General features: G+C 40.8%; 1 protein-coding gene across 4 annotated transcripts in view; it reads right to left on the bottom strand.

The window, feature by feature from the left end:
• Positions 1 to 23,618, bottom strand: part of LOC145456706 (protein scribble homolog) — a 30,604-nt gene that overhangs the window by 4,241 nt on the left and 2,745 nt on the right. Inside the window, exons 4-28 of one of the 4 annotated variants that reach the window (XM_080334819.1) lie at positions 23,302 to 23,380; positions 22,546 to 22,635; positions 21,147 to 21,342; positions 18,557 to 18,701; positions 17,467 to 17,669; positions 15,879 to 16,038; positions 15,595 to 15,714; positions 14,277 to 14,504; positions 13,461 to 13,541; positions 13,012 to 13,142; positions 12,135 to 12,309; positions 11,438 to 11,475; positions 10,825 to 10,992; positions 9,743 to 9,844; positions 9,575 to 9,685; positions 8,484 to 8,657; positions 7,260 to 7,493; positions 7,087 to 7,197; positions 6,032 to 6,208; positions 5,780 to 5,896; positions 4,953 to 5,144; positions 3,794 to 3,877; positions 2,812 to 2,964; positions 1,125 to 1,250; positions 408 to 705 (exon numbers count right to left, since the gene is read on the bottom strand). In XM_080334819.1, the coding sequence (XP_080190945.1) occupies positions 408 to 705; positions 1,125 to 1,250; positions 2,812 to 2,964; positions 3,794 to 3,877; positions 4,953 to 5,144; positions 5,780 to 5,896; positions 6,032 to 6,208; positions 7,087 to 7,197; positions 7,260 to 7,493; positions 8,484 to 8,657; positions 9,575 to 9,685; positions 9,743 to 9,844; positions 10,825 to 10,992; positions 11,438 to 11,475; positions 12,135 to 12,309; positions 13,012 to 13,142; positions 13,461 to 13,541; positions 14,277 to 14,504; positions 15,595 to 15,714; positions 15,879 to 16,038; positions 17,467 to 17,669; positions 18,557 to 18,701; positions 21,147 to 21,342; positions 22,546 to 22,635; positions 23,302 to 23,380 (3,693 nt within the window). Of the gene's footprint in view, positions 1 to 407; positions 706 to 1,124; positions 1,251 to 2,811; positions 2,965 to 3,793; positions 3,878 to 4,952; positions 5,145 to 5,779; positions 5,897 to 6,031; positions 6,209 to 7,086; positions 7,198 to 7,259; positions 7,494 to 8,483; positions 8,658 to 9,574; positions 9,845 to 10,824; positions 10,993 to 11,437; positions 11,476 to 12,134; positions 12,310 to 13,011; positions 13,143 to 13,460; positions 13,542 to 14,276; positions 14,505 to 15,594; positions 15,715 to 15,878; positions 16,039 to 17,466; positions 17,670 to 18,556; positions 18,702 to 21,146; positions 21,343 to 22,545; positions 22,636 to 23,301; positions 23,381 to 23,618 lie in introns of all 4 variants that reach the window. The other 3 variants (XM_080334812.1, XM_080334826.1, XM_080334831.1) reach the window with 3 other exon arrangements.

Genomic DNA, 23,618 nt, shown 5'->3' with positions numbered 1-23,618 from the left:
GAGTGAGTCATATCACTTGATCGATTCAATACCCAAATTGACTTAAGTCGAGTCATTTTTCATTTCAAATAAAATGACTAGAGTCATTACGACCCTGCATATAGGCCAGGTCAAAAATCTGTTAACATGGTGAAGTCATGTATTATTCCACCAATCAATTTCTCAAATTATTGAGCTAGACGAGCACGTCTGACTTCAACTACTGCCGATGTTGAGTGGACTAATTCTCCGACATAGCGGACATTAATGAGCTGATTCAGAAACAATAAAATCATCTGATAGACCCCATACTGCATCCCCAATTCCCCATGGATCCCAGGTTCAGAAATAATATTTTATGGGGCACAGCTCCGATATCACGGCAAATACAGTGTTGATTGAAAAACGTTTCAAAATTCGAGACTCACGTTCTTCGCGTTTTATCGTCCCCAAATCCTGCTGGCTCAGTAGGCTGACCTTTTTCCTCCGCACGCTCGAATCGGACTGCGGTTTCGCAAACGCCTGCCCTTCGAAAAGCTTCTGCCTGTCTTTGAACGACATGGTTTTCTCCGGCACGGGAGGCGGGACCTTGCCGGTCCTCACTGGGACGGGCGGTGCTGAATGCGGCGTTTCGGGGTGCCGCGGTGACCCAGGCTCTAGACGCCTTGCCGCTGGTGTCGGTCGGGGCCTCGCCTCTTCAGTGTTGTTGTTGTGGTTGCTTGAGAACTAAATGTGTTTGGGTAATGAAATATTAATAATATAATAAGATATAATATGAGATATGCACTATGCAGATCGATTCGAGTATCAATTGTGATAATTCGAGACTTTGCGTCGATTAGAGAGAGTTGATTTTTTTGAGTAATAAAAATATACGCCTCCACACCGACAATTACTTTACACCTCGCAAACGGCACAAAGTGCAATAACTAAGCAGGATTGTGACAGAACCAGTCGAAGTGGTCTGAAAGTATATCCACTCGAGTATGTGGTAAAAGCAGGCATAATTCAATTCATTACTCTGAAAATCTAGATGCAACAGGTCACTGCCCACCTCTGACTATAACTTGGACATAATATCCAACTCGCTAACGTTTCCTATCGCGGGCCAAGCGACAACGGCAACACAATGAATGTCGTCTTACCACCGGAGCAGGGGACAGCATATTTTCAGAAGACTTTCTCCTCGGGACAGCGGCAAAACTTTTGTAATTGAATTTGAGACCGTCTCCGGATTGCTCCTCGTCTATGATTGGTCTGTTAGCTTCAAGCTGAAAGTAAATATCATCCGCTCATATAAACTAATTCATATAAAGTCTGCTGGAAAAGCGCAACATGAAAAGATATAATTGCAAAAGCACTTGCGACACAACGATGCAGCCTATAGCGTTGCTGGCAAGACATAAACGGGCAAGGCTTAGAGCGAACATTGCTGTATAATCACAAGATAACTTGGGGTTGTAGAGCGATAATCGAGATTCTAATTGGGAATTCTGACAATTTTGGTCACCTCCGTCAGTATCAACTAAAAGACATGCTTTGCAAATTATCAGAAGCGAGAAACATCGGTTGAGTTTGACTGACTCGGCACTAGATAAAATTTACCAATGTATAATTGTATATCTTGCAAAGAGGACAGAGGAAGAGTCGGTAGAATGCTAAAGGGACTAAGTCGGAGTCATGAGCTGAAATAAGAGGCTACAGAGAAATTGCTGCCCTCTCCAGCCTTGATGCTAACATTCGCAACATTACACCATATAACCAGACACTAGGTAAAAACGGCGCAATGCAGACATAACCTATCTTACTGTATAGCAATGAGAACGAACATCCCTCAAGAGAGCACAAGTGGGCAGGGCCGCAAATGTCCTGTAATCAAACGACTTGGGAGCGGCATTATGACACGGCGCATAACAGAAGTCTGACAATATCGGTTTTTCCAGTGCATTTGAGAAACCTTGAGAGATCCTCTCGGCACGGCGTAACTTGTTCAAAAACATATCCTCTGAAATCGGATCCGGTACTGTTTCGAAGCATTTCCGCTCGGTCTGTTTGTTTTCACTTTTCGATTGGAAGCCAAAATTATGATTTGCAGGAATCGCCTTCGATCGCAAGTCCGTTTTGTAAGTAGCTGACAATGAAAATCTGCCGGGCGGAGATCTCACAACCACAGAGGGACTAGGCGAGTTCCGGTAACGCGCCAAGGAAGAATACCCAGACGGTATTCGGCGTTTTGCTTCAGCAACCTGATGCATTAGTTGTTAGTATGCTTTACAAAACAATCTAGACTGCAAGAACTGCAAGACGAACCATACGAAAATTCAGTCTGTTCCGTGTTCAACATTTGAAAATGGCGCACATGCCAATGACTAGAGTTATCGACAGAACAAGGGTCGGTGTTGAATTAGGGTAGCACCACGAACCCTATACTGCCAGGAGGATCGTGCTTTCAATGTGCCATCAATCGACAACAAATAAACAATTCATGCCAATGGTGCAAGTGCTTTGCGGCTACAAGAGACAGACGCAATCGTAGGAGTGACTTGTGCGATGATGTGATGTGTTACAGGGACTATTTTCTTTCTGGTCGCTAAAAGTTTATATTCAACTTGCCAAGACTGCTATAACATCATAATCAACGATAAAAGAATGCTCGACTCGCAATCAAATAACACAGCCCTACTACCAATTGATCTGCCATGAAGGAGCAAAACCAGTCAAAAATATGATTTTCTACACATTTACATTGGCTAACGATCAAAGAACTACACGCTCGCGAATCTCATGTTTAAATTTCCACAGTCACGGCCGAGCACCAGATTGTAAGCTCACCTCAAAGTTACTGTGGCCCACGCCGTTCTCAGCAGTTGCCGAGTTATATTCCTTTTCCGCCTGGTCTTCCTCCGCCATTCTGCGTCTCTGCTCCTCGATTCTCTCGTTCTCCTCTCTCTCCCATTGGTCTTGCTCTCGTATCATGTCAGCCTCCTGACCACGGCAACACGTCGGAATTTATGATTGGTGCGGCGGAAAATTATATTTTACCAAAAATTTTGACTCCAAAATTTTCACACCATGAGACCCCATTTTAGGAAAAAAAACTGAGAAATCCGACCAAAGGGCATCGAATTTGCAGATCTATTGTGTTTGCAGACCTTAAGTTTGCACGAATAAAAACAACAGTTTTCAAGAAAAACATACTACGCGAGCTTCTCTCCGAAGAATACACCGCAGCATCATAACAATTCAGATCAAAGCCTGACACACCGCAAAAATGCTCAAGCAAAAACACCAGGGTTGGAGAATTAAACGATCCACAAGTAATTTTTCACATCCAAATTCAAATCCAAATTCATCTCAAATTCCACAGCCAAGTTAGCGAAAATTCTGCTAACACGTCGCGTCAAGTCAATACAAAAGCTCAAAATTTAAAAGCAGTAATCTGCAATGGACCTTTGGCATTGACAGAAGTACATGCGTATGGTAGAGTTAAGAGAATGTCTGGATACTTTCAAGTTCGCTTTTATCTGTCATGAGTTTGAAGGGGAAAACTGAAGGTTCCATGAATCACGGTAGAAATATGCCATCTGTAGGGCCAGGCACAAAAACTCTGGTGCTAGATTCCAAACCCAGCATCAATTTTGATGATTCGACTTATAAGATCCCGTTTTTTCGAGTAACAACTATATGCGCCTCTAATAGAATATGTTGAACAGACAGAATTCCACACTATTTCCAACTGCGACCTCGGCTGTTCACTCTTGAAATCTAATCGGCACAGATCGGAAGGCGGTTTCTACGTCGCAACTCATGTTACCTGTTTAGTAAAAGATATTTCTTCCGCAGTGAGTGCTCGGTCAATAGAAGAGGTGCTGGCAGCCAGTGCTTTAGTCAGTCTCACCTGCGGCGTCATGCAGTGACGGTTAAAATGCGATGGGCACCAAGCATGCGCGGCACGTTCGTTATTTCAACTACCAACTACATCGACACTTGTGCTCGACATCGACTTCAAAGCCAAATTAAAATACAGACAGATTGTTTGCAAGTGTCGAGCTGAAACACGAACGCGCCGCACCATTCATTTATTACTAGCACCAATATCGATAGCATGCAAAAACCTCGTCAATACGACACTCGAGGATACCGTTAGTCGAGAATGCACTACTACGGATTAGGCAAGATAATGAAAGCTATCCATCCTATAAACAACCTCGGCCTTACAGGCTATCAACTAACAGATCTTCATTTGAAGCAGTATCTTGACAAGTCTGCTTTCCATTCCAACTCTGATAAGGCCATAACAGGTACCGCCATACCGATGTAGACTAGACGTGAGTTGCCAGTTCTAAGCATGCAGCAGACACCAGACACCACTTTCAAGAGGCATTCACGAAAGATCGCAAGCAAAAACAGAACCAGTATAACTTGACTGATTTCAATAGCATACAAGCTACAATATTGAGAAGCGGTGAAAGAATTCAGCTCAGAAACTCAAGTAAAAGTGGCATTTTACAAAACTACTCAAAATGACAGTGGAGCATGAAGGTTTGGAACATACCCTGGTCCGATTGATCGATAGGATCGCATACTTTTAGCAGTTAATCGTAGGTTGCGACATTAGATATTGCAGGGTGCGTGCTAGACCAATGCAAAATGATGGACGACACTGCAGGAGCGTTACAGGGGCTATTTTGCCCGATCGCTATGACAATTACACCCGTAAGTGACGCAAGCTCATTCGAGGACTATTTCCTACTTCTGCAAAACCAAAAGTTTCATAACGAAGTCGTTTTGTCATTAAAAGAAGAGGAAGCAGTCTGAAAATGTAGCCACTTCGGCAAAACCTACTCGAATACTCCTAAAAAGCAGACGTAATTTGTTGTTGACCATTTGTAATATATATATATATATATCATGCTATTTTCAACACTGCGAACATTGTTACACCCTGCATCGTACGACAGCGTCTAACTTACATCGTCCTGACTGACCAGATCCTCTTCGTCAAAACCGTAGCAGACGAGCAAGGACACGTTTTCGCCAGCGGCGCGAACACACTTCACGGCTTCGTCGTGCGTGCTGCCCAATAACGACTGGCCGTTTACTTCTAGGACGCGGTGGCCGACTTTCAAGCGTCCGTCTCTCTGCGCGGCACCATCGGGCGAGATCTTAACATAAAGAGAGGGCTTATACGTTCGAAGATCATGCACATTGCCAATAGTAAGCCTACCATATTTTCAGAACGCCAAAAGAGGACTTTTTTTTTTGCCGGCAAGTCGACAGACGTAGCATTGTCAGGTTTCAGTTTGATGAAGTTTTACATTTTTTTGGTAGTTACAGGCAAAAAAGTTACAATAACAGACACAAAACAATTCAAACTTATTTTTAAACAGATTATTCGAATCTGGAAGACATTAGGGGGAGAGTTGACCTTTTTTTAGTCAAAACAATGCAAAAAGGTCAGAAAAACCCGGTATCCACATCTTTAAGAAAGTAAAAGCAACTAATGACAAGCGAAAAGAGAAGGATCATTTACTTTTCTTGACATAACAGGTCAAATATTCTTAACAGAGGACACAAGGTCGATTGAATTTACAATTTGAGACGGCATTGCTGTTTACACCTCCAATCACCACACACCAATTCCTGTCTGAAAAAGCAGATTCCGACCAGATTATACGGTGACATATGCTAGTGTCCCGCTAAAAATCTAACCGCGCTGAGTCAAATCAGTAAAATAGAGATGGACGTTCGCCTAGGAGACTTAAAGAAGACAATTTGCACATTCATAAATTACACCCACCTTTGTGATGAAAATGCCCTCGTCCAATTTATCATACGGGTTACCGGCTTTGCCGTTCACGCCGCCCCGAATGCTGATTCCCAACTTTTCATGCGAGTACCTTGAGAAGTTGATTTCCTGACAAAAAGAAACATAATGCAGTTCGTGGCGAAACCTACTGAGCACTTGAGAAAAGATAGTCCTTTGTTAACAACCACCTCTGGTACTATAAATCTCAGCGATTGAGATCAGTTATGACGGAAATCACCTCACCTCAAGATCTCGTGGCGGGGGGTCGTGCCTGACCAGCAAACGAATAGAGACGCCGCTGTTCAGCAGGGCGTTGACGGACGTTTCGTGTGTGGCGGCACGCAAGTCTACATCGTTCACTTCTAGTATTCTGTCTCCGATGGTCAAGTTGCTCAAAGCTGCAGCGCCGCCCGCTTGAATCTGAAAACGACAGAACTCCATTTTTGGAAAAGAGTGGAACACGAACAAAAGGCTGCAGATTGACGGTTAGGGGCCCAGATTGCGTAAACATCTTACACTCAGAAAACGTAACCGATTGCGGATATCTAGCTCAGGGCCCCGTAACCTGTTCTCCGCTCGGCTGCACATTTTGATAGCTTTCAAAATTCAGCGATATGCCTCAATTTGAAAATATTACTGAAAAGATTTAGAGAAGAAAACAAAACACACTGCAATGCAGGGTTGTAACCAAGTCATTTTCAATGCAACACCGAATCAAATCCGAGTCCAAGTCAGAGAGCAAGGGGTTGAGTCCAAGTCACAGTTTTAAGACTCAAGGCCGAGTCCAAGCCATACTGTTTACTGTGCGGTATCGAATTCAAGTCGCGTTCAACTCACTTCTGTGAAACTACTGGGTGATATCGAAGGTCTCGGATTCGTAATATAATCATTTCTCTGACTCTAAACATACTTATTCAAACAGATAAAAGACAGATTCTAGGCCTATTTTTCAATTTTCCAACAAGTCGAGTCAATACACAAATTGACTCGAGGGAAGTTCAGTCAACAAAAAATTGCTGTTTGCCGCGAGTCATTGCAACCCTGTTACAATGTATTTCAATGAGATATTTGTCGTTGTTTTAATAGGTGTAATTCAGGCATATTGATGCTTGAAAGTTTAATCTCGATTAGTTACAAAGATGAATAACTTTGTTTTCCGATATCTACTGGGTGGTTGTACGAACTATTCAAAATACATCTGCAATAAACCTACCAATTCACACCAGCATTTTTCATAAACCACCGAGCAAGTGGTACTAACAGTGCTAGCGATACCAGACCTTAGAAACACGCCCTACCTTTGAAATAAAGATTCCGGGCTCCTCAACGCCAAACGGGTGGCTCGTATGATCGCTACCCCCGACGATACTAAAGCCCAGGGTACCGTCTCCTCTGTGCAACACGATTTCCTGTCACAACAGAATAGGATCGATTCCCAAATCGATATTCAAAAACACAAAGTATTCACAACCTCCACACTGAATTCCGTATCCGCCTCATCTGATTCATACGTCTGCTGAAGTTCAGCGGGCGGGCTGACTGGCCTTTTTGCTACGCTGCTCGACTGCTTGGGTGGTGGCGAAGGCTGGTCGTAATAAACGTCTTCTCTGTAGACCACGATAACGACGGGTGACGATGCGGGCACCTGCTGAAGCAACCTGACTGCCTCGTCGTGTCTTGTGTCTCGCATTTCCACGCCGTTTATCTGCAAGAGAGAGAGAAAAATGCGGTGAAAAACTACTGGCGCAAGTTCGGAAAAGCATGGCATTTATATTTCGAAATCAACATACTGCTGAGGACCAGAGACTGGAATCCAAGTCCGAATTCAAATGAAGAATTTACTTTGTGTCGTGTCCGAACCAAAGTACAAATCCTGTAACAGCTGACATGCGTTAAAAACTTCATGAGAATTGAAAACGGTTAGAAACTTCATGTCCAAGTCAAAATTATATCCAGTTTCAGAATAGCAGTAAATCCGAATTCATGCTCATGTCAGTGGAATGATATTTTCACTATATTTCTGACAATAAGGATATGTCCACAAAATCAAAATTTGGCACCTATATCAAAATTTTGCGATATTATAATCATAATAAAATGGCAAGACATACAGCCTTCTAGCAGGCCAGCAGCTAGGGAGAAAAACCATATAATCCCCCAATCAAGAAAATAGCCTACTTGCTCTCACCGATACTGAGATATCCTATAAAGCAACGTTTCTTAATAGGTGCGACATGATAAGATTTCCAGGCAGGCCACGGAGAAATTTGGAAACAGTGATTTTGGTGAAAGATTAGCATAGTTTCTGTGTCTTATTTCATCAAAAATACATTCGTATTGATATATTTGATTCAACCTTAAACTTTTCGACCAAGTCTAGTCATGATCGGAAGTCAGTGAACGCGTTGAGACTAATTCAAAAGAGAATTTTGTCAATGTGAACGGTCAGAGTTTGACAGAAACGTTAAGAAATAACCGGAAACCAATACAACGGAAATGAAACATTCCAAGGGTTCAAAAGCATGGATGTCTAGATATCACCATTGAAATGATAGTTCACTGTTAGCATTACATGACGAAGTACACAATACATACTATATTTTACGAGTCAGAGTCGGAAAATGTTCAAAACGGAAGGAGTCCCACGCCAAAAAAGGCCAAGAACCATTCTTACAACAACAAAATATTCACACACCGAAATCACTTTGTCGGCCACTTGCAGTACGCCGTCCTGATCGGCACAGCCGCCATCCACAATCTTCGATATAAATATGCTGGGATCGGTCGCGTGATACTTGGAAGAGCCGGTACCTCCCGCTATAGAGAAACCCAAACCTCGTTCCGTCTTGATAAGGCTTGTGGATATCGTCTGCAAACGAAGTGGTCGGAGTAGTCATTGTCGTTACTCGAGTAGAGATACAAGTAGCGATTCCCAAGCAAGTAAAAAAGTAAGTATTCAAAGCCTAGTTTTTCCTAAAAAACTATAGAAGTATCATATTGTGACACTGTTGGAAAAAACAGTGGTACAATTAGTCTCAATTACAAATAGGAGCTATTTTCAAGGCATGAAGTCTAAACCATGGAGAGATTGAGCCAAAGAATGCGAAGCCTGTAGTAGACGTGATAGTCAAGCCAGCGATGATATCGTGCCCACCAGACCTGTTCTACATGATAAATCAGGCAGGCGACTATAGTGAGTGCACGTGCACGTACATCAATCAATGACCTAATTACGTGTATAAATGAAATTAACCATCCCCGAGGGAGACCCGTTGTGCGCAGTCGACTCTCGCTAATTGGCAACACGCTTCTTGCTAAATGGCCGCACGGTACGCTGATAATACGAATTACTGAATTGAAACTGAATATTGGGGATAGAATGGGAATTTCAAAAGGACGGGGCTTCAAGTTTGAAAAGGGTGGGGGTTTCAATCTCCGCAATTTCCCCGCTGGCTACTTGTCCGACATATTCATATATCGCAACTCAGTGTACGAACACAGATACTGATTTATGAATTTCCAACACTGACTTCTATAGTGCATAACGCCCCCTTTTTGCTGTGAGCGACCCCCCAACCGCCCAGTTTATAGCCACGCCCCATAGAAGTCGCCAATGCCAGAGGGGCGTTTGCGGTCACTTTGGTAACCACTTGACACAAATGAAGCAGTCTAAATCATAACCAATCGAGGAACTAGTCAGAGTAGGAAAATTAAGTAGAAGTAGCCATCTCGAAATGAAATTGAATATGAAAATCTAAAACACAGGGAGAAAATGCTGCTACGCACCTCGCCGTGGATTTTCAACTCCGGTTCGGGCGCAAACGTCACGGTACTCTGTTTGGCGGGTATCTCGGGCGTCTCTTCCGTCTCCTCTTGCAGGTCGAAATCTTTCGCGCGCTGTAAAATTGCCGGCGTGACCACCGATTGAAAACCGATACGAACTGAAAGTCTTACTTGACGCGTTCTTTCGACCACGACGTCGACGATTTCGCCGGAGTTCCTCAGAATGTCGACGGCGACCTGGTGTTCCACGGCCAACAACGTGTGCGGTCCCACCTGGAAAAGAGCTTAGAATTAGAAAAAGAACATTTTCAAAGCAGCGTGACAGGTGAACGTTCGGTCATAGGTGGTCAGCAACGGAATGCTTCGACTTTTTCAAAGCAGACAAGTCAGTTTTGGATACTTGCACAGCTCAATCGAGCGAGTACGGTTTTGGACTATTTCCATTTCTGCTCGAACAGTTTGTGGGCAAGACTGCTTATATTTCATGCATTGGGTTTTGAAAATTATTGGCATCGCCTTTACGGGTGAAATTCTTATAAGAACCGCATACCATATTTGTATACCGACATTTGTCCATTTTTGAAGCCAAACTACTCTTGATAACTTGTCGACAGTAACGTAGTACTTTTATTTTTTCAAAGCATTCGATTTAATCTTGTCTACTTGATTTTGACTACTTCAACTTGTCCGACAGAGGACAGCAGTTTCAAGTAGACAGTAGTTTTTCGATAAGTTTGCATCAATTTTAAAAGTGAAATTGTCATGGCATCATGGTAAACATTTAGAAAACTTGGAGAAACAACGCCGAGTATGACACCCTCTGGTCGAGTATTATAATATGCATGGAATGCCGGAATCCCGCACACCCCTATATAACTACAGAGTAAGAACTTACTGCCAAACGAAATTGGTTGTAAAATGAAGACAATGCCGCAACATCATGCTTATTGCTAATTACCGAAAGATAAATCAAAATTGGTATCGATGGCAAATTGCTTTCATCCTAATTGTTGTAGTATAGGCTAGGGTGGACATTTGACATACATTTACTGTCACGCAATATTAGCATCGATAGCCAACACACCGGGAACTCTCTACCGAAACACATTGCCATAATTTAGGTTCAAATTCGCGAATGACTTTGACCTCGAGTTGAATTCTCTCAAGACCTAATGGAAAGATTATGCCGGATTGCATTATATGGATATCATAAAGTAAATCAGACCGGTGAACCTAACACCAAAGCCACATACCTTGAGTAATTTATCGCCGACAACAATTCCGGCAAGATCGGCTGCGCCACCTTCGGTAACCCGCGAAATAAATATCGACTCGTCGTCGCCGATGTACGGGGTCGAAGACTTTCCGCCGGCAATACTGAGGCCAAGACCCCCGCCTTGGCGGTATATCGTGATATGGACCTAGAAATATGATTCGGAACTGCAGATTCACTCAACTTGAAGGGGAACAAAATATAATGTGGTCTCAAATTAAAGTTGAAGGCGAGAAAAGACATTTTGGCAGCAGCAATTTTTCTCTGAAAGCCACCGTATTCGAACCACAGCTAAAAGATTTTCATGAAAAATACCATTCTGATCTAGCTATCTCTGTGGCATCGAAATCAGGCGATGAGGACAAAATGTTTTCCACACATTCAACGTTAAGTTGAGACTGCGTTCTATATGGAGCGAACTATACAATGCCCATTTAAACTCAATGAACCAGTACACAGTGGTAGAACGCCACCACAATCCAATGACAAAAATAATGAGACTTCGACACAGTGCTACCAAGATTCCGAAAAACGGAAAGAGCCAGAGCATAGCAGACAGCACTGCACGGTCAAATAAACTGCAAGAAACTCACCTCTTCTACACTCTCGACACGTTCGCTTTGCTGCGCTTCTGAAAGACGAAAGGGAATCATAGGTTATTTGAACTTGAAAACAAACAACAAGATAAATCGTTTCTTAAAAATTTCTGACCTACTTATAAGTAAGGTGTCAAATGATTCAGGTAATCACACTTTTTCAGAAGTGGCCATCGTAAGACTAGCAAGCAGGGCTGAGCGCATAAGCACTCAATTGTGAATCCAGTCTCAATTCTAATGAATACTGAAACTATATGCTCCTCGCCACTAAGAGTTTTGAAATTTATTAACGAGAATTATAGTTCTGATACTATTTTCGTGCATGGAAGACTGCAAACCTCGACAACAGCATACCCAACAACTAGTGAAGAGCTACGTTAGTGGAAATGACAACTCACAGCCTCTGCAATGTAAATTAGTGATCAACCCACAACATTATCACCGAGTGCGAGGAAATTGGTATGATCGAAAAAAAACACCAAATATATACGCTAATGTCCTGTAGAGCTGACATTATATCTTCTGTGGCCGTATAAAAGGTACATATTCAAAGTTTTCAGTTATTCAAGCTACTGTGACGTGATCATGAGTGATACTCGTATACTTGAAGCCTAATACTAGGCAGTGACCTTGTGCATAGTCACATCATCTAGTAGATTAAGTGCACCACTCGACATCCCGCAGGGGAACTCACTTTTGCTCGACACCCTGCGGACAAGTTCGATGACATTTTCCGGCTTGCTGGTGTTCGATATCTTCATATCTCTCTTATAGTGAGGGGTGTCTTTCCTGTGAAGGCGTTCCGGCCTTTCCGATTTCTCTTCGTTGTCTTCCGTTGTCGGGTCAAACTGAACTTCTTTCTCTTCGTACTTTTACCGGGAAGGAGACAAAATAACTTATCAGCCGATGCAGCGCTACCAGACGAAAACTGACTGCCATCGGACGCGTGACATTAGTTAGGTATGCAAAGGTGAAATGTCAATCTAATTACGACTGAAATCTTAGAATGTTGAGTTTACTAATCCAAATGCATACACATATCTGATTTGGCTAGCTTTACGCTACGTAATCAAGTGCCTACGTTGAAGACTACTTCCATTTTTGCTGGACAATTTTTCGGGCAATACTGTGGACTTTACACACTTTGGATTTTGAAAGGTACAACGCGTTTTCGAGATAAAATTGGATCGCCTTTATGAGTAACTGAAATCTGAAAACACTTCCGAAAGTTGGATCTGTTTATGGTGCAATTTCTAGTGCAGCGAGGTCCAATTAACTGCTCAAAGTCTGTGACCCGTTGGCCAAATGTACTTTTAAAACTTGTTACTCTAATACTTCTCAGACAATTAGTTTTGACGTGTCTTGGAGATCGCTACTTCTACTTGTAATCGAGTAGAAATGTGTGCCATTACTTCTACTCGAGTAGAAACGCTGACTAATACCAACTTGAGGTTGGGTTTGTGTCAATAAATGCAATAGAACGCATCATGAAGCACACTGCAAGCCAAATCTGGATTTTAATTTGATTTAAAACTTTCGTGAACATAAAGTTCACAAACACGATTCCCCACCTCTTCTACGCTGGCATCGTCTTCCGATGACGCAGACGCTTCGTTTTCTGAGTGCATTTCGTTTTCCTGTTCCATAGATTCCTCCACTTCGGCAGCCGTCCTGTCTTCGGCAAAATTTACTTTCGGCGGCACTAAAATATTGTTTAAAAACAATGTAGAAATAGTAGCGTCAATCGAAAAATCAACGGGAAAGCATCTTCGGGCCAAATCGAGAAGTCACCTTTAAGAACTTGTCATATTGAGGCATAGTGTACATAGACGAGATGGTTTGAGTAGAGAGTGCCATAATAGCAAGTGACAAAATAGTGAACAGCATGATAGCGAGTCAATCAAAACAACCCAAGCTAACCGAAAAACCATGAAACAAGCCAACCTAACCAAACCCAAGCTAAGCCTAAGCTGCTAATTTGAACGTCAACAATGTTTTGGCCGCACTCACGACACCTCACCTTCATCAATGAGCTGCTCCCCATCTGCCAGAAGGACGTCCGTTTCTTTGGCGTCGATATCTTGATTCGTCTGTTCCGTTTCTGAAATAGACGGATTGCAGTTAGGTGTTCCGTCGACTTAGACTCGAAATGTCAGTTGTCGACCTAATTAAATTATGAAGATTCATTTGCTAAGCTCCGGAAAATAGCAATGATGCAACAGTTGCGATAAACGATAAATCCAAAATATATTTCAACGCACAATTCAAATGTAGAGTCTGGTGCTTTGTTTGGAATACGGTATTCAAATTATCTGAATGTGGTAAAATTAGTAAGTGGTGCTACTGAAGTAAAGTGGCTACTGGAACCAGTGACAATCGTACTGTATTGCCTTATTTACATTGGTTTCTGGGAAAATGGGTTAACAAGCAATCAGTTGTTGGAAATTGGCAAATTTCGGAACACAAAGGACAAATGCAAAACATATAAAATCTACTGGTGCTACAAACAGATGAATTGCTCAACAATATAACTCCGTTGTCGAGTGACAATTTCATTTGAGAAAACAATACAAATCAATCCAAACTCACATTCACAAAATCTAATTGGTATGCGACTAGCCCCATCAATGCAAGAACTTTCGAAGTAGAAATAAAAAGTCACTGAAACAAAACTTGTGCAAAGCAACATAAGTTGAATCGACAGCTAGAGTACAAAAAAGTGGAAGCAAATTGCTACTGAAACTGGTGAACTTGACACAAATGAACAGTCGCTTCAAAAGTTTGTCTCATCAAAGTAAAAACAGTGATGAGCCATACGAGAAAAATTGTTCCATACCGGCAGCCTTTTTCTGCTGTTGCATTTCCCTGTGACGTCGCAAGACCTCGCTCTGCTGATGCTTCTTCATCTCCTTGGGATGCGGAGTGAGATGCCTCTCCAGACCGACGCCGTCCTTCTCGTCCTCGTCTTGCAGCTGATCCTCGTGGAACGTGATCCGCTTGGCTTGACGCTCACCGACGCTGGAGAGATCGTTCTCGGTAGCAATGCTGCCGTTTAGCAGGTTGGCTGGAAATGAAAACGATGGGTTTCGCTAAGTTTGGAGAACAAATACATTCAGCTGTTTTACTGCAGTAGGTGCAGCCTGACGCTGGCTCAGATATTCAAATCCAAATTGAATTAGAAAGAATAAAGCTAATTGGACACTTGAATTACAGGGATAGAGATGATACTTTGCGCAGAGGCCCTTTCAAAAATCCTCTAACACAAACGATTAGGAATTTCACCCTATGCCGGATTAGCCAATGAAATCAACACGCCATAAGATGCAACATACTGAAATAATGGATGCACCACAGCTATCCCTTATCATAACAAGGAGCATGATTGCTGTTTTCAGATAATGACAAAAATCCATCATAATTATTCTACCCACGTTTAACTGGTAGCTAGCTGATACATCCCACTAATAGAGAACTAATAGAGAATATCATAGTAACGAGATGTTACCAGACCAACTCCAAAAATCAGTACGCAAAGCCAAGTGCAATAACTTAGGCAACAATCTGAACTTGCGACTTCGCTCTCAACCAAACAGCGATCGCAAACTATGAAAGCAAACCAATGGTGCAAATGGTATATTCTGAATTATTGCAAGGAGTAGCTGTCAAAGTTAACATATGAATTTCACAGCTGGGTAATATGTAATTACGCGTAGAATGCTTATTTGTCATCCAAACACTTGATAATGATTGCTTCTTGAAATATATTCAATGTACAGAAATTGCTAAATGCTCAATTCCTGCCTACATATCCAGGCAATGCTATTAGAAGTCAAACAACATTAGCCTTATTCAATGACTTTCCATGATCTATCATCAAGTCATCCAATCCAATCTTTGCTACATTAGATGACAATATTTAACAGACAGCCAGCCCGCTTTTTCCTTGCTTCCACGTCCGATCAAATTTTCATAACACCACAGGCTTGGAAACATCTGCATTTCCCGAGTACAAGCTATTTTGAGTTCTCAAAACGTGAGCCTGCGTCACCCCAAGAACTCCTAACAATACATTTCCTTTCGGCTAATGCTTGCTTGGTGCTCCTGCTTATCATATGATGAAACAATATAAAATAAAATAAATTTAATCCACTCACACATGCTCTGCGAAGGCTGCTGGGGCAGTAAGAAGCACGTCAACACCTGGGTGCCGTCTTCAAGCGTTTCCGCTTGAAATTTCAGCAGCGGCTGAGCCTGATTTTCCGAGAGCCATAATGCTGAAAATATAGATAAATAAATTATATGTTTACAATGATATGTTGTGATGAGAGATATCTTCAAGTCCGGTACCCGGAACCAGGATTTCAAATAAACCATATGTATGATTTATTTACATGCTTGATCTTGCCGCATTCAGACCAGTTCAAGACTAGATCAGTACCTTTCAGCTGCAGCGATGCGACCGTGTATGGTAGATGTTCCAGCTTGTTTCCACTCAAATCCAGAACATGGAGATTTGGCAACGATCCAAGCTCATTGGGTAAAGAAGACAATAAATTCTCTCGTACCGACAATATATTCAAAGCTGTACATTGAGCAATCTAAAATAAAAAATGATAAAGTTTACTAAACAGCTGTTAGAAGTGTATATATACTGGTGTTGTGTTTGACATGTGAATATTTTATGACATTAGAAAAAATAAATTCTGCAATGCCGCAGTGAAATCACCTCAGAGTAAATTTACATTTCGATGCTATAAATGGTAAAATACAATCGACTTGGGCGTCAAGGCTTATCAATATTACATCGTAACGCAAGCTTACTACTCTTTAAATATCAGACAATTCAAACAGACCAACATCCTTGTAACAAACTTAACTGATCGATTCTCTGTGCACCACATTGCAAAATAAAATTTCTGATCATATCATTAGGCCCACATGAAAGAGTTGGTTTGCTTTCCAAGCATTGGACACCGAAGGTTCTGCTGGTACAATGATTAGCCCGTTATTCAGCATCTAGATCAGCAGTACATGATCTGGCCTTCCCTACCTTGCAAGTGCAGTGTTACAAAGTTGAGTTGGCTGCATTGATACCCATTAAACAAAAATGGAGCTAAATATGTAACCTATATGAGTCCCCATGATTGTGAACATGAGGAATAATCCATTTATGAATAATCCTAATACTACACTGCAATGGTAATTGCAATAGGTCTTAAGAATAATCACAGCACTAATAAGATTAAATTTGTGATATGGGAAATATTATGCATTTACACACTTTAACGATTGTTGGTGGTGGAGTGATTTATGATTTCTGAAGACAATCTTTCTGTAATTCAGTAGTCTTAGGTGGCAATTAGTATACTGAAACACTTCTTGCAGTTGTGGAGACTATGTTAAAATAGGTCAAGCAGTCAGGCAATTAGTGTGCGGGAGGTTTTACTTGTATTCAAGTAACATGTAGTGACATAATTAATGTAATAATTGCTTCAAAATCATACCATACATCATAATGATCAACTTGAAAAGATAACGTCTTTACCCGAGCTAATCGCAAACAACCATTTTCGTTGAATAATGACAGGTAAATATCTATCACACATACACAGCAAAGCAAGTACTTTCTACTATCTCAGGAATAAGGGTGACATTCAAAAGTCAACAGCTTGGCAAGCCTCCAAAGTGGTTAGTGTGAAGCACTGGCAACTTGACAAAGATAGACAGGGGATTATGGCGTACTTCAGCCACTCGAATGTTTTTACGCACAATTCAAAATTGTCAGCACTTTGGTTGAATACAAAGTCAAAGCTGACTTACAACATCTCACAGTCTAACTGCAACAATGCTACCCCAAACAACTCCGCAAAACTGTTACAAGTATTATATCAGACTCCCGTTTTCACACTAAACAAATCAAACAATATCACTCTGCAGGATAGCAACATAGTGTCATTATGTGTGGTAACGAACAGCATCCAGCAAGCAAATGATATCTATTACAACGGGATAGCAGCAAAACTTGCCTCTGGAGGGAGATCTTGAAGTTTATTCCTGTCAAGGTTGAGAGCTGTCAGATTCTTCAATTTCCCGATGGAAGGGGGAATGCTTGTGAGTTGATTTTCGGTCAGCATGATTTCTGTTATGCTATAGCAATCCCCGATGGATGGGGTGAGGCTGGCCAAGCGGTTTTGGTCGACTTTCAATATCGAGAGCTTGCCCATTTGCCCTGCAAAAACATGGTTATTACACCCCCAGGGTCAAACATTGTTTAATAGCCTATGAACCTAGATAAGCGGCAGCTGGACATATATTTATGACAATAAACAAAAAATCTTCTATTTCAACCATAGATCAACTCACGTTGCAAGTAGACAACAATATATTTATAATTACCAAGTACCGGTAATTCTAAAATCAAAATCATCTTGTACAGTTTTCCAAATTGGAAGGTTAAACAGTGATAATTGGCATCAACTGCCGATGATAATTCATGAAACAATACGACTGAAATAACATGAGACACAAGGTCAGCATGACAATGACAAAATTACAGTCTGGAGTCCCAACCAGACTAAATAATGATATCAAGGTGAACAAGTGAACTTGTATCAGAATCCATTCATTTTAGAGGCGATTGCTGACAGTTTTCAAGAATCAGGTAGAGATAGCAAAAACCAGTGTAAACATTAATATTCGTACGGTAACGGTATTTGCACTTATTATTATCGATCGCTAACTAGTTTCATGTCACGAATAGAACTAGTTCCAATAATTCGAATTGTTCAGAGTCGAGGCTCCTGTGAGAAGATACGCGCAGACATAGATGACAACACAAACTTTCATTACATACCTTTGTGGTGTCTGTGTAAGCACAATCAAATATCGTCTGCATTAGTAACCCTACTCTAATTGAATAAATTTACGATAATGTCATAGACACAGCTTTCTTTGAATAAATAAGGCATTGGGGCACAGCAGAGCGATTTTTATTTACATTAGTTGGCCTGGCTAATGTTACAAGGTTTGCTCGACTACCAATCAATATCAGCCTATAGTTTCACACATTATTCCAACGGATTCGTACAATCCGAATACAAGAAAGCGCATACAAACCGATGGAGTCCGGTAGCTCCAGCAAGAGATTGTGAGATAGTGTCAGATCCGTCACTGCAACTAGTCCGCCGATAGAGTCCGGGACGGAAGCCAGCTGGTTTTCGGTAATATCCAGACATGTCAAGTTCGTCAGCTTTCCAATATCCTGCAACCAACAGAATGTTTTTGTCTCAATCTCTTGACAGTGCATAGCAGGCTGCACAAGGTTTGATAAAACACGATATTTTTTACATCTTTAGCAAATGGCACAGATCAGGCTAGTCAAAATAACTGCTTGTTACTGGCGAAGCCCCTTTGATCCTTTGCTACATTAGGTCTCTCAAAATATGAACAGTGAACTATGAACTTTGAAACGATTCAGTACATTGCTATGGCGGTATACGTGGCAATTTATGACTTAATTCTACAACCAAAACAAAATAGACTAAAACGGCCATAAGGTAGAAACTTCAAGCCTCAAGGTAACCGCTATCAACCCCATATGTGACTTACTTTGATTTGGCAATCAATAAAGAATTCTAATTACTGTCACACATATTTGGGCATAAATGATCTCCTAACCAACACAGGTTTAATTACGAGTAAATTTAACTCCACCGTGACACAGGGACTGGTGCAAAGAGAAAAAGGACGAGAACAACAGGCCGTGTACGTTCGCGTCGGGATGTATGAAATCTAAGACCAAACACAGTCGTTCTCCTTGACAAGATATCGGTCTCGACATTCGTTTGTGACAGCATTAAGAACGCCAGATTCTTGGGCAGACAAAATTGAAAATTTCGAGGTCTCTTTTCACCAAGGAAACCCTCCCCTCGTTAAATGTTTGGTAAATTGGTTGTATCTTCTAAATGATTACCAGAAGATATAAAACCATGGCCCAGTTGCTTTCTAGCATCCTTGTATTAACCAACGATGTGGTGTAATTGCCGTGATCCAGGACCAAGTCGCTAAATTAATGAATGCCTGCAAGCATCAGATAATTCCGACGACATATTGACAATATTGGAGCCTGCGAAGTGTTCAACTAAATCACTTCATTCGGAAGCAGGAAGAATGTTCTCAGGGGTGACATTTAATAAGTATCGGAACTCGTAAAGACTTCAACTTCAACCAAGTAACTGTTAAGTGTTAAATGAGTTGATTTATATAGAAAGGGAAAATGTGTCAGAGTGACAGCCTAAATTTACCACAAAAAACAGATATTTTCTGTTAAATCAAAAGGGGAAAAGTGATAGCCCTGAATTACCCAGGAAATCAACTGATTGTCAAAGCCTGGAAAAAACGTTCAAAATCTGGGCAGACGTACATAGCTCATACATTCTCAGTAGATTACGGGTTGGCACCCAAACACAAAAAGTACAAATAACATTGAATCATTGGTATTCAATCTGAATTTACAAATCAAACACCTTGCAACGAATTGAGGTGACTCATTCTAATGACCTCGAATTAGGCTACATTCGAGCAGACACGAGTGAACCTACAAAACTGACTTCTGACTTTCTGAGCGACCGTGAATGTTTGTATGTTTGATTCACCATGAACGTGGCTACGCATGAATCGGGTCCGGTAAGCCTATTCGGCAAATAAGACAATCGACAGAAGTAGTGAAGAATTTATTTTCTGATTGTCCATTACAAAATTTGATGAAAACCGCTGTTAGATGACAGCCTCCTTTAGATTTAGTAATGAATCAATTCCATGCTTCAAAATAATAGTAAAGCACATTAATTAACTCTGATACAATGTCTCCAACGCTTTAGCCTAATATATAATTAACATCATATGATACCTGAACTTGGTACCACTGATATTTACTGAGCAACAAATGATAAGATGCTAGGTGTGTAGTTTGCAGTAGTCAGATTGCATCAATAACTTTTAAAACTTTAATGCACTTGCTAATGATCGATAATCACTATTACCCAACAGCTGTTAGAGATTAATACACTTTAATTCCACATCATTGCACACTCGCACAGATTTGGTTGATTTCCCTGGTTCAATGACTATAATTAGATAATTTACCAGCTAGGAACAGAGACAATTTGTTATTCCAATATCAATAATGTACATCAATGGTCCACACCATGCTGTTTAATTTATCATAAAAACCGGATCTATACTACATTGCGCCACACATCGTTATCAAATAGTTGCTGCAAATCTACAAGAACGTATATTAATGATTTCTTCAACAAAAACAACATATCAGCACAAAGGCAGGGCATATTGATTCTTGAAACAACTTGAGTATGAATTGTAGAAGTGGGTTATTTCGTGTGTAACAAATTTATACGCTCTTGAAACAAACAGTATTTGTCAATGAGAAATAGTCGACTTTCGATACTTTCCACTTACTCTTCCTGCTAAACTACTTACTCTTCCTGCTAAACTACTAAGCTTGACCACACAAGTTTTCGATACCAGTCCCTTCTGATGTGAATTTGAAAAGAATTTCGACACGGTTCAATAATGTCACCGAAGAATACTGCCAACAACCAGAGAATCACAAGCCGTGATGTCACCACAAAAAAAAGTAACAAGAAAAGATCTGTTGACAATCGCTACGACGCTACAATTCACATACCTCCGGAATGGCCTTCAAGTGATTTCCGTCGAGCCAGAGCTCTTTCAACATGCCTAGCTCAGTGATTGAGTCGGGCAGATCCTCCAGCTCATTATTGCCTAGATCCAACTGCTCCAGACTGTGAATATGCGATATTGTGTCCGGTAACGTGGACAGCAAGTTTTCACGGCACTCCAGAGTGTTCAATCGCGATAGACTGTAACGGGATGAAAAACGTGACGATGACGTTAAAACAGTCAATTAATGCATTCGTTCTCAACCGCAGGTCCGCCATATATACCGGTACTTAAATTTTATTCTACATTGCACAATGTAAAAACTTTGAACTGATTAACAAATTTAGAGCGTAATTTAAAACACTTTCTGAATTGATACTCTTGACGTCTTGAATTACCGTAAGTTACAATGTTGCAAGTCTTATACCAAACTGTTTGAAAGTAGTCTGCAATCAGTTCAAGCCTAGTAACATGTGACAGATAAGAAAACCTTATAAACAAAATTTTGACGGAATAAAACAGTGCAAATTAGCGACATTTGACACTTGACAGTACAATACAATCTACCAAACGATCAAGTTGCATTTCTTCAAGATGAAACCAACGGTCAAAATGGATTTGTTGGTTTTACGTTGTAACGGGACGTGGGCTTGCACATGCTTCAATAGAACCACGGAAAACAGGTGTAATATCAAAAAGACAGCAGCTAATTTTGATATTTTACAGGTTCACACGCAGAAAGGGTTGAAAAACACTGGATTAAAGAATAAAGGAGTTACGTAGCCTTAAAATAGGTTTCCAAATCGTAGTCTGGTGGGCTACATATGCACGTTCCGACATTGAACATTAATAGTTTGATAAATTTATTCAAAATCATGGACATTTTTGCTTTCTGGTGTTCACGATCGTTATGTGGAGACCGATTTCAATTTATAATGCGATGGTTGGCCTCAACTACTGAAAAGACTGTATGCGGCTGATGGTTTCGCGGGCTATTTATATGTGCTTTTCCAAAAATAATTTGCACATCTGAGTCCAAGGCAAGGCAAACAACAAATATTTGCTTACATATCAGATTGTTTGAAAAACATTGATGAAGGCATTGCTAAAGCCAAATTGTATGTTAATTTCGGAAGATCCTGAATATATTACTCATCGCAAATTCCCAGAATATTGCGAAAAACCACTACAACTGTCACCATGTATAGCTGTATTCGAACAACCTGTTAGCAAATGATGTCAAATTTATATTGATAACAATATTGATCGATACAGATACAACTCATATCAGCACAGAAAATTCTTCCAATCACTAATGGGAGTGAATGCCGAAAGAGCGTGGGACACAGTAGCACGGCAAATATATTGCTCTAGAATGTACCAATCCACAAATTCCTACATACTTTCCAACTTCATGAGGAAGACGCAACAGTGAAACATCATTCAGGTTTAGATGCGTCAGCTGCGGTAGTTCACATAATCCCATCGGAATCCTATAAAAAAGAAGAGTTTAGGCTTTCCGTCATCAGTCAAATGTTTTGAAATTGAAGGCTAATAATATGTTCTTCCATTGGATCGTTAAGTTTATCAAATAGCATTAAACAGAAGGTCTATACAATAGGCATGATTTGATATTAAACATGGGACATTCAGTCACCATACTTTATTAAATTCCTTAGGCTATTTTATCATAACCAGAACCGCAACTACTTCTAATACATCGAAGCAACACCTTGAGAAGACTACTACATCACCTTGCCTGCTAGCGCGGTAACGCATTATAACCAGATGATAAATGACAGAATATAATAACGGATCCTGAATTGAAACTTTATAACATAACATGAGTGCTCGTATAATGTACATGTACAGTACAATCTTCAATAAAAGAGCGCATGCAATTAATTTCTGTGATTCAGCTATTGTGAATTCAACTCCTTTCACATGTTTAATTGTTTATCACTGATTGAATCCAATTTGATTGTAAAATGTGTTATTTTAAATCCGATGACACACAGCTGGGAGTAGATCTTGAACATGAATCAAGATTTCTGACTCTAAGTTCATCAAGAAAGTGAATACCTGCAAAATCACTTGATATATGTTACCGCCATTATCTAGTAAGATGATCTTTGCATAGAGCATCAGCCGTAACTTACGTGGTGAGTGGGTTGCCGCTCAGGTCAACAACTTCAAGCGTCTTGCAGAATCGAATGCTTTCCGTAATCGATTGGAGTTCTGCAAATACAGCAAGCAAGTTGAGTCTCGGGTAGAAAATTTTCTTCGAAAAATCTCATGACCTGTTGTACAGCCTATCTAGAATACTTTTCACAACCGCACATGCTTTCACATGGTTCGCAAAATATACTACAGGATGAAAGAATAACATAACACAATAAGGAGCTTTCTTGCCAGAAGACATTGTACACAGCATACATTAGGGCTTAGTTTATCTGTTCAGTACAGTAACTGCTGA

Source organism: Botryllus schlosseri, chromosome 2 (assembly GCF_051294905.1).
Source record: "Botryllus schlosseri isolate E-star chromosome 2, Bs_hap1, whole genome shotgun sequence".
Classification (NCBI taxonomy): domain Eukaryota; kingdom Metazoa; phylum Chordata; class Ascidiacea; order Stolidobranchia; family Styelidae; genus Botryllus; species Botryllus schlosseri.
Note: the sequence above shows the minus strand (reverse complement) of the source record. Positions and strands in the feature narration are given on the sequence as shown.